Source organism: Muntiacus reevesi, chromosome 3 (assembly GCF_963930625.1).
Source record: "Muntiacus reevesi chromosome 3, mMunRee1.1, whole genome shotgun sequence".
In the NCBI taxonomy this organism is placed as follows: Eukaryota; Metazoa; Chordata; class Mammalia; order Artiodactyla; family Cervidae; genus Muntiacus; species Muntiacus reevesi.
Window position 1 is genome coordinate 236,718,182 of NC_089251.1, and position 19,810 is coordinate 236,737,991.

At 37.8% G+C, this 19,810-nt stretch overlaps 1 protein-coding gene across 1 annotated transcript in view; it reads right to left on the minus strand.

Annotated features, from left to right (window-relative positions):
* The window catches only part of KCNH7 (potassium voltage-gated channel subfamily H member 7), a 492,333-nt gene that overhangs the window by 106,788 nt on the left and 365,735 nt on the right, over nucleotides 1–19,810 (minus strand). The window contains exon 6 of the mRNA XM_065927873.1: nucleotides 17,018–17,232. Coding sequence (XP_065783945.1) covers nucleotides 17,018–17,232 — 215 coding nt within the window. The remainder of the gene's footprint in view (nucleotides 1–17,017; nucleotides 17,233–19,810) is intronic.

Consider the following 19,810-nt stretch of genomic DNA (forward strand, 5'->3'; position numbering starts at 1 on the left):
TTCAAGAGATGGGAAAAGCAGACCACTTTACCTGCCTCCTGAATAATCTGTCTGCAGGTCAAGAAGCAACAGTTAGAACCAGACATGGAACAAAAGACTGGTTCCAATTGGGAAAGGAGTACGTCAAGGCTGTATATTGTTACCCTGTTTATTTAACTTATATGCAGAGTACATCAGGTGAAATGCTGGGCTGTATGAGGCACAAGCTGGAATCAAGATTGCCAGGAGAAATATCAAGAACATCAGGTATGCAGATGACACCACCTTATGGAAGAAAGTGAAGAAGAACTAAAGAGTCACTTGATGAAAGTGAAAGTGGAGAGTGAAAAAACTGGCTTAAACTCAACATTAAAAAAACTAAGATCATGGCATCTGGTCCCATCACTTCATGGCAAGCAGATGGGGAAACAATGAAAACAGTGAGAGACTTATTTTTTGGGGCTCCATAGTCACTGCAGATGGTGACTGCAGCCATGAAATTAAAAGATGCTTGATCCTTAGAAGAAAAGTTGTAGCAAACCTAGACAGCATATTAAAAAACAGAGATATCACTTGATCGACAGAGGTCCATCTAGTCAAAGCTATGGTTTTTCCAGTAGTCATGTATGGATGTGAAAGTTGGACCATAGAGAAAGCTGAACACTGAGGAACTGATGCTTTTGAACTGTGGTGTTGGAGAAGATCCTTGAGAGTCCCTTGGACAGCAAGGAGATCCAACCAGTCAATCCTAAAGGAAATCCTGAAAATTCATCGGAAAGACTGATGCCGAAGCTGAATCTCTAATACATTGGCCACCTGATGCAAAGAAGTGACTCTTTAGAAAAGACCCTGATGCTGGGAAAGATTGAAGGCATGAGGAGAAGGGGACAACAGAGGATGAAATGGTTGGAGGGCATCACCAACTTGATGGACATGAGTCTGAGCAAGCTCCAGAAGTTGGTGATGGAGAGGGAAGCCTGGTGTGCTGCAGTCCATGGGGTCCCAAAGAGTAGGACACAACCGAGTGACTTAACTGATACAAATAAAGAGAGATTCTGCAATATGAATTACTGTTCTTGACAATGTTTAGTAATTCTTTTTTTCTATGATAAAAATAATTTCTTAAGAAACAGAAATTCACTGCTTTTTCTGTTGCTTTTTTATATTCTTGTATATTGTATCTCTCCTTGACATTAATATCGAGTTTACATTTGAACCTGCTGGCATAAAAGTAGTGTTAGATTCTTTTTTTCTGAGAATATTCTTGGAACAAATGAGTAAGAACAGTCTAAATTTTAGTGACTGTGTTGAAAAAAGTTGTTTGCTTCCCCACAAAGTTAATTATATGTATGTTCTATACCTGCAGGCAAATAATAGACTGTTTATGTTCATAAGAGTAGCCTGCTGTTTGATTGCTTGGTTTTAACTAGTTATGAAAACTCTGATTTCTTCTGGTGGTATCTCTGTTTATACTTCTTGAGACATTCATCTTGTGGAGAAGAGGGTTGAGGTTTGAAGGAGTTGTATCAGAAGACTGATGGAATTCTGGGACTCTGACAGTTTTAACAGAAAGGAGAAGATGCAGGAATTAAAATGGTCCTGTTCCTGAGTGGGAATGTCAAGTGAGAAAAACCCTGGAATCCAAGCAGAAATAAAGGTTCCAGTCTTGGGTGTGTAGTTAACAACTTGTTAGGCTCTGAATAATTCACTTAACTGAAAGTTTTCTATAAAAATGGGAACTTGATGACCAGAATCAATGAAAAACTCTAAGCAGTTTTGGTAAAGGAAAGCAAAAAATAAATAGCAGATCTGCTAAGTCGCTAAGTTGCTTCAGTCGTGTCCGACTCTGTGTGACCCCACAAACGGCAGCCCACCAGGTTCCCCCGTCCCTGGGATTCTCCAGGCAAGAACATTGGAGTGGGTTGCCATTTCTTTCTCCAATGCAGGAAAGTGAAAAATGAAAGTAAGTCACTCAGTCATGTCCAACTCTTAGCGACCCCATGGACTGCAGCCTACCAGGCTCCTCTGTTCATGGGATTTTCCAGGCAAGAGTACTGGAGTGGGGTGCCATTGCCTTCTCCAAATAACAGAGCTAGACCGAAGTTTGTTTAGAGTGCCTGGCCCTTTCAAGTTCTTTAAAATCCACACACATACCCTTAAAAGAAGGCCAATACATAAAAAGCTACTGAGAATGAAGCTGATTTGACTGAATTTGGGGGTGGTGTGGAAGTCCCAATGCCCCATCCTTCTTATTGGCACTCCGCATTCTAAAGAGCACTAGTTTCAAAACTACTGAAACAATTATATTAAGACAAGTTTTATATTATGTAAAGGAGATTTCCTTAAAAATAGCATCAGGAGATTTCAATTATATTCTATTTTTTCTTTATTGCTAAGTCAAAAACATGGCAAAGAAACCAGAGAGACCACTGTCAGGATGGACCCAATTTATCTAATGTGGGAGAATTCGTTCCTTGGCAGTTTAATATGCCAGACTAAAACACTGCATGGAAATGAAATAGGGACTATGGCATCTGTGTCTCTGTTGTTTTCCTGGACCTTAAAAAAGGGAGCTTGACGACTCAGGATGGAACAAAACTGTCTCCAAAGTGAGACTCTTTCAACCTCCCTGCACAGTGATTGTTTATCTCTCTTCCTCAGTGTTTCTAAAGGAGTACTTTGGATGCAAAAGGCAGACAAATTTTGGATAATGTGTATAAGAAACATATTCAAAATCTTAAAATGGCTAATCAGAAGAACAAGCCACGTGGTTATTCTAATTTATTATATAAATAATATAATACAATTCTAAAAAGCAAAAACATGGTAATGAAGTCTCTCTATTTAAATATCTAGCAGGTTTATTCACGCCTTAGCTTTTACTCACTTTTAAGTAATAGATTTCGTAGAGTGGAAAGGAATACTTATTCTTTGGAAAATACTTTTTTTTAAGTTAGCTTTATACTGAAATTCCATACTTGCAGTTGTCCGTTTACTAGACTTAAAGTGATGTGTTCATCAGAATTTATTCATTCATTTCTAAGAAAGAAGACCTAGAAAAGAGAAAGAAGTCTTTCTTCACAGGAAACAAGAAGTAGGCTGGTAGGATCTGACAATGGTGGGAAAAAAAATGAGAGGGCATGAGAGTTAATAGAGTAGTCAGTTTTGGAAGGTAGTTCAGGTGCCTGCAGGTCGGAAAACCTAGGCGCCTGAAATCACTCTTTCCCAGTACCAACCCATGAATAATGGATATAGCCATGGGGATAATTTACAAATGACAGCTTATCACTGGAAACAGGACTGTACAGCTCAACTGACAGCTGCCAGTTAACCATGAAACAGCACTAGAATATTTCTCACTCCTACCTTCTTTTTCCCTTTGACTTACATTGCTCAAGTTCACCTAGTGTTGTTCCCATGACCTGAAAATTAAGCCTATGTTCCTCATGGGATTTCTCAGTTTGACTCTCCACTTCAAATGAAAGAAGGATCAACAGGCACCAGAAACTAAATCTGGCTGCAGACTATTTTTTAGTATTTTCTGCAACATCTGAAATGGAGAACTGAGACACCCACAGGAAATAGAGGAGCCAAGGAAATGTGGAAAATAGCATGATTATGTCCTCTGGTTCTCACACTGCAGGTTCTCTCACCGTGTCTCTATTCCCACCATTACGGTAGCATCCTTAGTGCCACTGACTTTCGGACACTGGGACTGGGGCAGAAAAACAGGGTTCTCCATTCTCAGCTCTATGGCCAGCTTTAGCTATGTTAATCTCAGAATAAAGACTTAGACACTTTCTATGTGTGACTTTGCATCCCACATTTTTCCATTTCTACATCGAGTAGGCTTCAAAATACAGGTGTGCTTATAACCAATACATTTAAAACAGAAAAAGAGATTAAACATGGTGTTTAAAACAGAGAAGGAACTATGGATGGTACTTTTTGTCCTAGTTATTTTAAACTGAGTTGTGTATTTGGTACACGATTAGGAAAAACCTGAGTGGACTTCGTTAAAGCAATGACGAAAAATGTACTTCCTATTACATACCGTCTCCCTCACGTCACCATTACCTCATGCTAATCCTAACCCTCTTTCTTTTAAAAGTTTTAAAATGTCTAATATATATGCTTGAGTTGAATATAGTCCTCACAGTTACCTGTGAAGAAAACATTTTGTCTAAGCTAGTATTTCCTAAAAAATCTTCCTTCAAATATGAGTTCAGGATATTGATAGATGTTATATAAAGAAAAAGGCAATTAAAATGGATTCTGTTATCAAAAATGTTTGAGAACTGTTGGGTAATTTTTTCAGACTTCTTTAATTTAGGACTTCACAGAACTTTTATTGTGTTGATTTTCCTAGTTTGGCTTAGGCAACTTCTCTTAAATGGACATTGTTTCTTAGAGGGTTTAACTGAGAAATCAACATGGCAGTACCATTTCCTGGACTCAGTAGCTCCCCCATGGAAGTAAGCCTACTTCTCCAACATGAATTGTGTAAATATGAATTAGCATGTTTTATTTAAAAGACAAGTATATTGTAATTTAAACATCACAAGGATATAGAACTAAGCCAGTTACCTCATTGAAAAATATACGGAAAGAGTAATAACACACAACAACAACAAAGAAATAAAAAACTAGGTCTCTACTGGGTTCTCTTTTCAGCTCTAACTTTACAGGCAGAATAAAAACATTTGGCCATATCCCTGTTTCCCAAATTTGCCTGATCTTAATAATGTGGAATGGGAATTGTTAAAAATTCACAGTCCTCAGGCTCCACTGAAACTGAATTTTCAGAGGGTGGCAGGACAGAGAGACAGGGAGGGAGAGAGAACCAGATGATTCCATTGATTAAGAAGTTTCAAAAAATAAACCAAAAACCTAGGGAAGGTGATATTTAAGTTTCCTTTAAATTTTACAATTCTATGAAGATTAACTGCTTTTTAATGAACTCTTTTGGAGCAATTGAGTTTTAGAGGGTTTATTATCTAACTACATACTTTCCATTGTAAATGTGATTAGCATAATACAGAGAAGTAGAACTAAAGGGGAAATATATTATTTTACCACAATTTACCACCAACATAACTAATGGGATCTCTTATTATTATTTTTTTTTATCTTACTTTCTTATTTGGGATTTTCTTCAAATTAGATCCCATGGTTGAATTTACTTCCTTACTCACGGAACAGTCCACAACCACTTGATATTACAAGATCTTGGGTTGCTTGGGTCTGTGAAAATTCCATGTCTGCTCTGAATTTCCATACCTGATAAAAATCCTTTACTTAATTCTTATCCTATGAAACATGAAAAATTTACTGCTTCTGCCCACTCTCATTTGGCAACTCACCTCGAACTATGTTTGTCCCAAACTCTAGGCCATCAGGCAAAAGTACATAGGAACTCCCAGTTCAGTGCTTCCTCTCCGTCCCAGAGTTTGACTTTAACCCAAGGCTTATACTAACTGGGGGGATAAAACCTGAACCATCTTGGCAACAGATAACTGCAATCTCTGTCTTGGTTGCCATAGCAACCAGGCTATTGCTCTGTATGCTAAGCTAAATTATTTTTACCTGTCTCTTCTGACCATTGGCATTTTACTTCTTTATTTCAAGCATCTATTTTCAATCTGATTTCTTTGGCTAACAGAACTTTTTAAGTGGGTGTTTTTCCACCTTCCATTAAAAAATGTCTAATGAATGTAGAAAACCAAACAGGTGCTTTTTAAAGGCAATTGTACATAAAAGCTTGCTTTACAAGGTAGGGTAAAGTGCCGATCAGCGATGTTATTCCTTCATCATTTAGAATATAGAGAAGTAAAACATTTAAGGTAATTTAGATGTTTAAAACTGAAATGAAATTTTAATTTTGAATATGTCAGCAAGTGATCAATTTTGATGTGCATATAGAAATTAGTAGAAATAGAAAATTAGGACTTCCCTGGTGGTGGTGTGGGTAGAAATCTGCTTGCCAATGCAGGAAACATGGGTTCCATCCATGATCCTGGAAGATTCCACATGCCTTGGAGCAAATAGGCCTGCAAGTTGCAACTACTGAGCCCATGTGCTGCAACTACTGAAGCCTGTGCACCCTACGACCTGTGTTTTGCAACAAGAGAAGCCACCACAATAAGAAGCTTGTGCACTACAACTAGAGAGTAGCCCCCACTCTCTGCAACTAGAGAAAGCCCAGACACAGCAATGAAGACCCAGCGGAGCCAAAAAGAAAAGAAAATTAATGTTACTTTTTAAAATTATACATTTTCAAAGTAATGAACATCATTTTAATATTTAATATGTATATAACATACAACATGTTTGCACTAGTCAATTGCTACCTAAATGGCTAGCTACATTTTGTCTTCTCCTCGTCATTGACTAGATTATATAATATATTTATTTGCCCAGGGAGAACTAGAAAACATAATTGAGGATCTCAAAGATCCAGGCTTTGTATTCAATCAAAGGCCCCTAAAGGCAAAGACATTGACGTATACATTTCTGTAGCACCGTTGTACATACACTTTGACTTCTGTTTAGTAAGCACTCACAAATATTGAATCAATAATTATCCTGATGAGTATGCTTTACTGCTACTTGCAGTATTCACGTATATTGTTTTCCATTTCAGTTTAGACAGAGAACAAATCCAGAATATGGGGAAAATACTATATGGTGATTTCTGTTTTGCTGAACCAAGTCTGATGGTATTCTATAAATAACAATAAGATAATAGAAGTAAAAATAATGTCATATTAAATTGGAAGTGTTCAGAGGCAATCTGGGACTCCTGCATTACATTTCAAATTTTACTTTCTCTTTTGTGATTGTTAACTATTTATGGAGAAGGAAATGGCAAACCACTCCAGTATTCTTTCCTGGAAAATCCCGTGGTCAGAGAAGCCTGAGAGGTTACAGTCCCTGGGGGGGTCACAAAGAGTCAGACATGACTAAGCAATTTCACTTTCACTTTCTTTTCATGGTAGCTCAAGATGATTGGTATGGTTTTTATTGAGGTTTGTGTGCTCCATGAGTTTAGGCAAAATATGAGGTTTATGAAAACATTTAAATCATACTATAAAAATATTGTGTATGTTGTTTTTTGTAATTTCAAGACTACAGCATCAATGAGGATTTATAAAAATACTGTTGAAAAATCGACTTTTCAATCAAGTGTTATTTTTAATTCATGATTGTGAAAACTGCAATTTATAAGGTATACATTTAGTCATAGGACCCATTCCTGGAACAGAACTCTTAAACCTTTGGAATTTCTTTTTTTTTTTTTTTTTTTTTAATTTTATTTTATTAGTTGGAGGCCAATTACTTCACATTTCAGTGGGTTTTGTCATACATTGACACGAATCAGCCATTGAGTTACACGTATTCCCCATCCCGATCATCAATGAAATGATTTTGAAAAGACTCTAAGTCACCTGAAGACAAAATGGGGGTCAACGGAGGAAGCAATCACTTGATCAAAGGGTTGAAACTGTCAGGCCCCCTGCTGTGCTCCCCGCCTCTGGGGAGGAAAGGGTTGGAAGTTGAATCCATACACAATAGTCAATGAAATAATCATTCATGTCTATGTAATGAAGCTTTAAAAAGAACCGTAAAACGACGGGTTTCAGAGAACTTCCAAGCTGGTGAAACAGAACTCTTCCTTATGCTATCAGGCTGAGCCCAAACATTGCAGGAACATAAGTGCCTTCATTCAGGGTCTCACCCTTTGTATCTCTTCATCCAGTTGTTGATTTGTAACATATTTTGTAATAATTGTAATCAAGTGAATAAATAGGTTTCCTAAATTCTGTGTTGCTAGCAAGTTAATGTAAGTAAAGGAGGGGCTGTAATCCAATTTACAGCCAGTTGGTCAGAAACACCTGGAATTGCAATTGGCATCTGAAGTGGGGGGCAGTCTTGAGAAACTGAGCCCTTAATCTATGGCATCTGACATGATCTCTGGGTAGACACTGCCAGAGCTGAGTTGAATTGTAGATCACCCAGCTGGTGTCAGAATCTGAACTGTAGTCAGAATTAAAATGGTATTATTATTGAAAAGTATTTTTAACTTATAGTTGCATCTGGAAGATATTTTTATTACTGTCATAGAAGAAAGTTTAGGGCTAAGTTTATCTAATTTGAGGGAAACTACAGAAAGCATTAACAAATTTTATACTATTAAGCTTGAGATGATATATAATTTTTTAGATTTATGGAGGATATAATTGATAAACACAAGTTACACACATTTATCTTTTTAAACATTAGCTAATAATATGAAATCAATGCTGTCTCTCCACTGTAAATCAATCTCCACTGATAAATAAGTACTGAGTTACAAATACTGTTTTGGAGTTTTCTGAAAAGTAAGTATAAATTGAGAGCACTGAATGACATGAAGACATAATGAGCATATTTACAGTGGATAAAGTTCAGTGGAAAGTGACATGTTATATATTTTGAGCTCTTTTTGTCAATTTTATCAGTGTAATTTTGCTTTTCCTGCCGCTAAGTGGCATGCCGCCAACAAAAAAGAAAACCTTTATCCTAACAAAAAATTAGCTTAAAAAATGGTATATGAACTTAAACAAGAGATAATGAATTTCTTAAGGATCACTTTATTTGGCTTTTTGAAGAGTTTGAGGAAATTTAGAGAAAATATACCACATTCTCTTATTTCTATAGACTCACTTCTCTAATGAGTTACTAGCAAACTTTAAGATTATGATATTTTTCCATACTGCCAAATGTAACAGGTATTTTCCAATGCTCTGCTAACTTCTGAGTAGATTTAGGGGACAGATAGGAAAACAATACAGAATTAAAGAGGATATACTTTAGAGATTAAGAACTTCACTTTGGAGTCAGATGATCTCAGTCTGGAAGCTACTTTTGCCATTTACTGTGTGACCTAGGCAAGGTGCTTCCTTCTCTCTAAGCTTGATTCCTCTTCTATGAAATAGAGATGATAATAATAGTATCAACTCATAGGACTTTCATGTGGATTAAAACTGATAATCTGTTAAACCACTTGGCATAGAGTCTGACACAGTAAATGCTCAACCAATGTCACCTATTATTAAATCTGCCTTAATTCTATTTTCATGCCAACAGTATACTTCAATAAATCCCAAATAATGAGAATCTATTTTAGGTTTAAAGTTGTATGTATATTTCAAAATTATATGACCTTGTAAACATTCAGAAATTTCTTTCTTGTGATCTAAGTTTCTGTGTGATTATTCTCAAAACTAATTATTTTGAGTATTCTCCTTAATAAAGCTCTAGGAAAACTATATTTGTGGACTAGTATTCTCTTCCTTATTATATGTTTTTTCTTTCTGAGGATCACAATATGGGTTTCTGTTAAGTTTACCAGATATTCCTTTTAAGTAATAAAGTAATAAGCTACAGAATAACTTGCTCATAATTTGGCCAGTACTATATATAAAAGAAACTCAAACTGCCTTTAGTTTCATAATATGGTCTTGTAGCATGTATTATACTAGCACTTGCAAATACTATTATTATATATTCTTGTATCATTTTTCTCCAGGTAGTACTTGACTACTGGTACTAGGTTTTATGGGCTTCTCAGGTGACACTTGTGGTAAAGAACTCTACTACCAATGGAGGAGATATAAGAGATGCAGTTTCGATCCCTGGGTCGGGAAGATCACATGGAGAAGGGCATGGCAACCTACTCAAGTATTCTTGTCTGGAGAATCCCATGGACAGAGGAGGCTGGTGGGCTACGGTTCATTGAGTTGCAAAAAGCTGGACACAACTGAAGCGACTTAACACACACACACTAGGTTTTATACTTCTGTGTCTCTAGAGCCTACCCCACATATTTATCTATCAAGTGTATGTGTGTGTTTGTGTATATGAGATACTGTTAGTCTGAATTCTTCTCTTCATCAATGTAATGGGCCACTGTTGTTTTGTTTTCCGTCCATGGAGCCCTTCATGCCCCACTATATTTTTCTGGTGTGGTCCTCACTCAAGGAGCTACACTTCTTCCACCACAAGGATGAGCACAAGATTCAAGCTGGTCAATCAGAGTTCACTTTCTCAGAAACTGATGTGGACATTGGTGGAGAGAAAGCCCTTCCTATCAGATCACGAACTGTGAACATTATGTAAGATAAGAGAGTTTAAAGACATGCTTTCATCAGATGGAGAGTGAAGTTATTGATGAGAAAAGCAAGGCTGAGAAGAGAGAATTCATCAGCTATTCAAAAAATGAACATAGCCAAGGCCCAAAGCATCTACCCCTGCACTTTTTGGTTATGTGACCCTATAAGCTGACTCTCCTCCTTTCATTTTTTGCTTAAAATGGTTTCAATCAGGCTTCTATTACTTGCACCATTACAGCATTGACTGATAGGGCCATATAAGACTGGTCAACAAAGTTTTGGAATCCACAGTGCCATCTTCTTAAATCTGACATTACAAAATTTGTAACAGTTGAATCTGACAACAAAATAGTACACTTAATCTAAAATTTAGCCTAACATCTAGCCTCAGTAATAAGAGAATCATACAAGGTTTCAAAAGTTCAGTTTACGTTTTTGGAAAAGGGGGCAGATATAGCCAAGAATTTGATCTTTTACTGAGAACCACAGTGAAAGTGAGAAATAGATTTAAGGGACTAGATATTATAGACAGAGTGCCTGATGAACTATGGACAGATGTTTGTGACATTGTACAGGAGACAGGGATCAAGACCATCCCCAAGAAAAAGAAATGCAAAAAAGCAAAATGGCTGTCTGAGGAGGCCTTACAAAGAGCTGTGAAAAGAAGAGAAGTGAAAAGCAATGGAGAAAAGGAAAGATATACCCATTTGAATGCAGAGCTCCAAAGAATAGCAAGAAGAGATAAGAAAGCCTTCCTCAGTGATCAGTGAAAAGAAATAGAGGAAAACAATAGAATGGGAAAGACTAGAGCTTTCTTCAAGTAAATTAGAGATATCAAGGGAACATTTCATGCAAAGATGGGCTCAAAAAAGGACAGAAATGGTATGGACCTAACAGAAGCAGAAGATATTAAGAAGAGGTGGCAAGAATACACAGAAGAACTGTACAAAAAAGATCTTCACAACCCAGATAATCACGATAGTGTGATCACTCACCTAGAGCCAGACATCATGGAGTATGAAGTCAAATGGGCCTCAGGAAGCATCACTACAAACAAAGCTAGTGGAGGTGATGGAATTCCAGTTGAGCTATTTCAAATCCTGGACGATGATGCTGTGAAAGTGCTGCACCCAATATGACAGCAAATTTGGAAAACTCAGCAGTGACCACAAGACTGGAAAAGGTCAGTTTTATTTCCAATCTCAAAGAATGGCAATGGCAAAGAATGCTTAAACTACTGCACAATGGCACTCATCTCACATGCTAGTAAAGTAATGCTCAAAATTCTCCAAGCCAGGCTTCAGCAATACCTGAACCATGAACTTCCAGATGTTCAAGCTGGTTTTAAAAAAGGCAGAGGAACCAGAGATCAAATAGCCAACATTTGCTGGATCATTGAAAAAGCAAGAGAGTTCCAGAAAAACATCTATTTCTGCTTTATTGACTATGCCAAAGCCTTTGACTGTGTAGATCACAATAAACTATGGAAAATTCTGAGAGAGATGTGAATACCAGAATACCTGACCTGCCTCTTGAGAAACCTGTATGCAGGTCAGGAAGCAACAGTTAGAACTGGACATGGAACAATAGACTGGTTCCAAATAGGAAAAGGATTACGTCAAGACTGTATACTGTCACCCTGCTTATTTAACTTATATGCAGAGAACATCATGAGAAATGCTGGGCTGGAAGAAGCACAAGCTGGAATCAAGATTGCAGGGAGAAATATCAATAACCTCAGATATGCAGACGACATCACCCTTAATAGCAGAAAGTGAAGAAGAACTAAAGAGCCTCTTGATGAAAGTGAAAGAGGAGAGTGAAAAAGTTGGCTTAAAACTCAGCATTCAGAAAACTAAAATCATGGTACCCGCTCCCATTACTTCATGGCAAATAGACGGGGAAACAGTGGAAACAGTGGCAGACTTTATTTTTCAGGGCTCCAAAATCACTGCAGATGGTGATTGCAGCCATGAAATTAAAAGATGCTCCTTGGAAGGAAAGTTATGACCAACTTAGACAGCATATTAAAAAGCAGAGATGTTACTTTGTCAACAAAGGTCCATCTAGTCAAGGCTATGGTTTTTCCAGTGGTCATGTATGGATGTGAGAGTTGGACTACAAAGAAAGCTGAGTGCCAAAGAATCGATGCTTTTGAACTGCGGTGTTAGAGAAGACTCTTGAGAGTCTCTTGGACTGCAAAGAGATCCAACCAGTCCATCCTAAAGGAGATCAGTCCTGAGTATTCATTGGAAGGACTGTTATTGAAGCTGAAACTCAAATACTTTGGTCACTTGATGTGAAGAGCTGACTCATTTGTAAAGACCCTGATGCTGGGAATGATTGAGGGCAGGAGGAGAAGGGTCGACAGAGAATGAGACTGTTGGATGGCATCACCGACTCAATGGACATGAGTTTGGGTAAACTTTGAGAGTTGGTGATGGACAGGGAGGCCTGGCGTGCTGTGGTTCATGGGGTCGCAGAGTCAGACATCACTGAGCGACTGAACTGAACTGAACTGAGAACCACATGGTGAAAGCAGATCTTTGCTCTTTACCCACCCAACTTTTCTTCCAATTTGTTGTTTTCTCTTCATCATTCCATTGGAATTTGGTAGGAATTAGCCAACCAAGGGGCTTCCCATGTGACTCAGTGGTAAAGAATTTGCCTGAAATGCAGGGGGCTGCCTGCCAAGCAGGAGACACAGGTTTGATCCTGGGTCAGGAAGATCCCCTGGAGAAGGAAATGGCAACTCATTCCAGTATTCTTACCTGGATAATCCATAAATAGAGGAGCCTAGTGGGCTATAGTTTTTGGGGTTGCAAGTGTTGAACATGACTCAGCGACTCAACCATCACCACCAATACTGTACATGTTAATACTAGCTTTCAATAAATGTTTGCTGAGTGAATAAAAAATACACAGATGTATGAATGAATGAACAGATGAATGGATAGCAGCCTGGTCCCTCTCAATGAGCTCACTCTATCTGGGGAGTCAAGTAAATAACTGGCTAATTAGTAATCAGCTAATATATGATAGAGATAAGATCCAAATGGTGAGAGAGCATAACATGAGCAGAGATGAATTGTTCCTTTCACTTATGCCTTTTTTAAATATATAATTTATGGTTTATGCTCAGGGGAGTGTTTAAAACTCACTACTGAATGACTGATGAACAAAACTCTGATATCTTTTGAAAAAAGGATTGCCATACAAATTTATTAAAGGAATAAAACAAATAAGAACTTTAGATAAAGAAAACACTGCTGGCCTCCTACAGCAAATAGGTTGAGGCTATCTTGACATTCTACATTTCAAAGTGTTGGAAAGAGTCGGACATGGCTGAGAGACTTGTCACGCAGGCAGATATGTTGACAAAGAGGACTTCCACACAGTCATAACAAAGAGAATAGTAAAGTCTTTGAGTTGCTATCAAGTCATTTCTAGATATGTGGGGACAAGTGATACTATATTTTGTGTATATGGGCATTCCTTCCAGGGATAACTATGATCAGAAAACTTCACAAATGCCCAGTGAGGAAACAATTATAGTGTGTCTCTGCTTCAAGTGTTTTTTTTTTTTTTTTTTTTGCCCCCCTCAGAGGCTATGTTTACAGGAGGAATACCTCAATATTTGATCTCCACCTTGTTAGCATTCTTGCCTGGAAAATCCCAAGGACAGAGGAGCCTGGTGGGCTACAGTCAACAGGGTTGCAAAGAATTGGAAACGATTGAGCATGCACACACATTTGTTTGGTCTGACACGTGCACAACTAGAAGGCTTACTGCTGGGAGCAAAAGAGGGTACTAGTTTCCAGTCTCAACTGTTGTCCAGTTTCTCATCATTTCTGGCTAGATTCACAGCTACCTAAGTGTTCTGTCTCCAGAATGTCCTTCCTACCACTGTATCTACATTGGTAAAAATAAAGTGATCCTTTATAAAACAATATCCAATTCTAACCTCCCAGCATCTTAAAAGGGTTTTTGCTTGCTTCTCCAACTGGGATATTTTGGAAACTGTGGGGATGGGCACGCCATGATGATTTGGATGAGAAGGATGAGAAGCTGTTGGAAAACTCTGGGGCCTTGTGAGCCTGAGCCCTTCAGTGGTAAGTAGTTTAAAACATTTTCTTTTTTAAATGTTAAAACAAATATTATAATGTTACGGATTTAAATATAAGAGTCGTGGGAATTTTAAAGAGAAACATGAGTCCTTAAAAGAATGCCAACCTTTTGATAGCAGCTATTGCATTTTACTCAATCCCAGATGTAATTTTTGTAAGAAAGGTAATGAAGGACCAACTAGAGGGGAAAGTTCAAGCAGCTCCTGACCTGCAATAAGCCCCTGCTCAGCCATGCATCTTCCTGGCTCAACCTACTCTTTCTGAGAAGACACTCAGGCTTTTCTACCTCGGGACTTTGTTCTTGTTTTTTCTCCACCTGGGGATCTCATCTCTTCCCTCATTTGCTTGGCCAGCTTCTCTTGCCTTCCTGCCTTCCTTTCTTCCTTCAACATTTCATAAACTCTACTCTGCCAGGTGTTTGACTAGGTCCTAGCACGGCGTGGATTATTGGTGATGAGGGCAGGGGGAAGTCATACAAGAACACTGATAAACAGAATAACGGCTGATGTTGCTTGTCATGTACATAGCACCTTGATGAACACTTATCACGTATCATTCTACTCAATTCTTCTATCAACACTGAGAAATAAGTTGTATCATAACTAAAACTTTCCTCAATGTCACACAACAAATGTCTTGTCACACAATAAATGGCTCAGTCAGAATTAAAGCACAAATGCATGGGACTCTGTTATGCTTTTAAACATCCTTTACCATCCAGTTTGATAAGCAATCTTCTAGACTAATCTTAAGTATGTCATCTCATCTGCTTTTCTTCTCTGAAAGTTCCTCCATTAAAGTATAATTATTTCCCCCCAGCTGTGCTCCTGTGTTCATTATCACCATGATTTCACTGGGGCCATTTGTACATGTTTCCTCTCTCACCAGGCTCAGAAAGCGCCCAGTACGGGTGCCACCTCTGAGTCGTGGGTATATCATCTCCTCCTAGCACAGTGGACCTGCTGAACATGGCAGGGCATGGTGGGCCCTGTAGTGAACCAAGCTCATGAACACTTTGCAAAGATCAAACTTGTCTGCCCACAGGCCTTAAGGTGTGTGTTGTGTGGTCTGCAGAAGCATTTTAAACTAGCTTGCCAACTTTTAGTAATAGTTTATTTTCAAATCTGGATTTCCAGATTCTTTCTAAAACTGAAAGATCTGAAAACATGGGTTAATCCTTCCTTCACGACCACAGTTGGCTGGAGTTGAGTGCAGCCATCTGCTCTGATCTCGCTGTAGCCCCACCATGCCTGCTCCATGATCATGACTACTTTATTCATTTATGCTAGTGGCAAGACCCTGACAGTAAGAACTGCAGCCAGAATTCTGTGCAATCTCTAAAATCTCTTACTTCCTATATATCCGTATGATGACTATAGTCTACAAATAGGATAATTTTTAAGGCAAAAACAATTGCAAGTAAAATTCAAAGCTATTAAAATAGTGCCAATACAACATGATTAACAGTAGGCTATTCATATACTGGCCTTCCCTGGTGGCTCAGATGGTAAAGAATCCATCTGCAATGTAGGAGAACTGGGTTCGATCCCTGGGTTGGGAAGATACCCTGGAGAAGGAAAAGGCTACCCACTCTGGTATTCTTGCCTAGATAATCCCATGGACAGAGGAGCCTGGCGGGCTACAGTTCATGAGGTCGCTAAGAGTCAGACATGATTGAGCAACTCAGAACACACACATACATTCATTTACCACTGTTAAGCCCAATTTACTAAGAATAAGTTAAGAAAAACAAACACCAAGTGTAGAAAGCCTCATCACTACATAAATATCAAAATATGTATCTGAGTATGGCATGTATAACCTCTCATCTCAAATAAACAGAGACTCTCAGGCCTGTTTACAACCAACTCATGGCCTTTACATGGCTGTTTCAGCTCACACATAAGACGGTATGTACAAACTACTATAGTGTTGTTTTAGTAATTACAATTACAAACCCTTCATTAATATAGGATCTTCAATGATTGAGATAGATATTAGGATCAAGTTTATCTTTATATTGTGACAGTTTATAAAATGACTTGCTAAGCAAATATACTAGGTTAAATTTTTTATTAAAAAAAATTAAAAAAAACTTTTTACTTGACGCAAATTTTAGAGTCATGAATTCCCAACAATGTAAGTGCACTGTAAGCAAAAGCTGGGTACTGCTTAGGTTAGTATTTTGATATAATAAGTACAAATCATTTTTCTCTATTCTTTACCGTAGGAATCTTGCTAGACAGTGCTTTTTTTTTTTACCCTAGTTAGATGTGCAATATTTATTTAAAAACAAAATATTGTTCCTGAGAAACATATTGTATTACTCTGAATTTTCTTCAACTCAGTTTGTTCCCCACGTCCAATGACTTATACCTCACTCCACTTAGTAGCGTAAGTGCAAAAAAGAGGGCCACAGTTAAGAGTAAATCCCAATTAGTCACCTAAACCTTCAAAGACATATCCATTATATTAAAATACCATGCTTTACTAATGCAAGGATTCGTAGCAAAACAATAAATGCCTAAATGTGATGAATAGCTGCTTAATCACCTCTGCAACAAAGGGAACAAATAAACCAAGCCAGCCCATTTTTGCATAGTCTTGTAATAGACAAAATTAGAGTCTACAGTTTTATTTATTTGTTACATTAGAGGGTCACCCAACATCTGAAGATAAATTGGAGTGCAAATAAATGGCTTACCTCAGAAAATGACCTTAAAAACAGTGAAAATTGACAGCAAAATAACGTCCTACCTGGGTAACCTTCTCTGTCACATTGTGTGTTCGATCTTTAACTTTGGGCGCAATAATGGTTTTATCTGAAGAAGGAGGGGATGCATTCTTTTTTTCAGCTTTGACATCTGAAAAATTCAGAGTGAGCTGTGGAATCTTGTTAATGGTGCTGTATTTGTTGAGGTTTGAATCCGACGTGGATCCCAGGAGGCTTGACTTGATATGATTAAAAGGCCCTAAAAAATTGGAAAGTATTTGTAAAAGCAAGATCAGGAAAAATTAAGAAAGAGATGGTCTCGAATGACCTGTTAGTAATTCATGACCATTGGGACCCTGATTCAGATGGGACTAAATGCAGCTGGTTGATACCTGCTCACCATCCACCATATGGAGCGGCATGTGAATATCCAAGGATAAGATAGTGCCCGAGGTGTGCACTCAGGGAGCAGATGGCAGCTGTAGCTGTTAATTGGCTTCTTTCATTAGAGGCTGGAACAGAAGAAAGAACTCTACTCCCTTTTATTGTCTAAACTCTATATTCAAAGTTTCTCAAGAACTTGTTTATAACTTAACAATTATTCAAGGAAGGACTTTTATAATTTATGAATTAATCAGGGAAGGTTAAAATCATGTTGGCCATGAAATTTCTGAATAGTGTCTAACCTGCTTTTATTTGTATTACTCCCCACCTCTGCCCTAACAAGTGACAAGCCAGTTGCATTCTTCATAAGCTTCTATTACCTGTATAAGACACTTCACAGAGATTCTAGAAGTGTTAAGTCCAGACGAGGAATTTCAGGTAACACCGAGAAGGACAAATGTCATCTGTGTGCATGTAAGGGGTCGCAAGAGAAGGAAATGGCAACCCACTCCAATATTCTTGCCTGGAAAATTCCATGGACAAAGGAACCTGGTGGGTCCCAGTCCATGGGGTCACAAAGAGGTGGACATGACTTAGCAACTGAGCATAAGCATGATGTGTTGCATGGACTGAATTGAATAATTTGGATCCTATGTGGGATTTTTAAATCTTTCCTTTCTTTTCATTCTTTTCCCTTCTATTTAGAATTAATGTTGGCCACTTTTTGAGGGGAAAAGACATAGCAGAAGACTCTTTTGGCAATCATAACTTACAACTGAAATGACAGTCAGTGGGTAAATGACAATAGGTGGGCTTGGGGTTGGTAGTACTCAGTTACTTAAAAAAAAAAAAAAATGTTGTGCATTAGATACCCAGAATTTATTCTTGGACATTTGGACTCTTTGACCAACTCTGGTCACTTATCACATTCCTTTCTTACAAAGACAATTTGGCACAGTGTCAAGATCCTGGACCCCTTTGTTGAGGATAAGTACACTGACCAGCTACATCTTCCTTTGAGATGAACCTACTGTCTGTTAGCTTCCCTAGTGGCTCAGATAGTAAAGAATCTGCCTGCAATACAGGAGACCTGGGTTTGATTCCTGGGTTGGGAAGATATGGAGAAGGGAATGGCAACCCACTCCAGTATTCTTGCCTGGAAAATTCCATGGACAGAGGAACCTGCTGGGCTACAGTCCATGGGATCGCAGAGTCGGACACGACTGAATGACAAACACACTACTACTATTGTCTGTTGGTTACGGAGAGCCAAAAAAAAAAAAAAATCCAAAAAGTTTCTTATACAATTGATGATATTACTTATAAAATTATGTAGCTCTTGAAGATTAGCATTAGGAAGAATGCCGCACAGACATTAACTTTCTGCCTCGAGAGTGCTTGAAACATACAAACTGCATAAATGAACTTGTTAACACATTTTGCCTTATGCTGTTGTTTCCCCTGTTCAGTATGAAACTAGTACATCTTGGAGATCAAACTGTGCTTTATGCACCAAGTGAGGTATAAACCCTTGAGAATTAAATTTATGGATTGTGTATTTTGGACCACAACAATTAATCAACTCAGGTCAAAAATAATCCAAGAAAAAAATAGACCCATCATTTAGTTCATATTCATCTTAGAGGGAAAAAAAGTCACACTGCATTCATTTATAAAAGTTTATATTTGGTTATTATAAAATGTTGAAATGATTTTAAGAGATTTTTTTAATTTATGTAGGAGAGAGTATGTATTCCTTGAAGTGCATGTCTATTCATTTCATGAGTTTTACCCATGATGATGACCAAGTTTATCCAAGTTAAAAAGGTTGCTGTGCTCTCTGGGCATATATTTCCCAGTATTTCTCATTTGAATATAGATTCTCATTCTCTTTTCTATTTCTATGAGAAGAAGTATAAGAGCCCAAAGTTAGATTAATCTTTCCTTCAGATAGGTCTCTGGGAAACCCCATTGTTTGTAAAACCCTCCTATACACACCACTAACTTGTTATTGTAACATATGCTAGGTAGTGTTTCCTTTTTTTGTATCATTCTATGGCTATATTCCAGACCGATAGCTTAATATTTAAATTTTGAAAAATATTCTAGGACTTCAGATTTCTTAGATATTGCCTTTTCCCAATTCTGATGTCATATTTTCATTTTTTAGGTAACTTTACGGCACACATGAGATTGTAGAACATTGAGTTCAAGCATATAGTTAAACTGTATGTCAAAACCTCACCCCCACCTTTCAATCCTCTTTCTCTATTATCCTTCTATATGTTGGAATTTTGTAGCAGATGGCCTAGAAATATGAGTCATCTGTAATGTTGTTAACACAGAAAGGTCTGATACATGTACTTTGCTTGTGTTTGTGGCCACTTCAAATGAACTCCACTGAATTTGCTGCACAGATAAGCAAATACTATCAACTGTGACAGTACTTCACG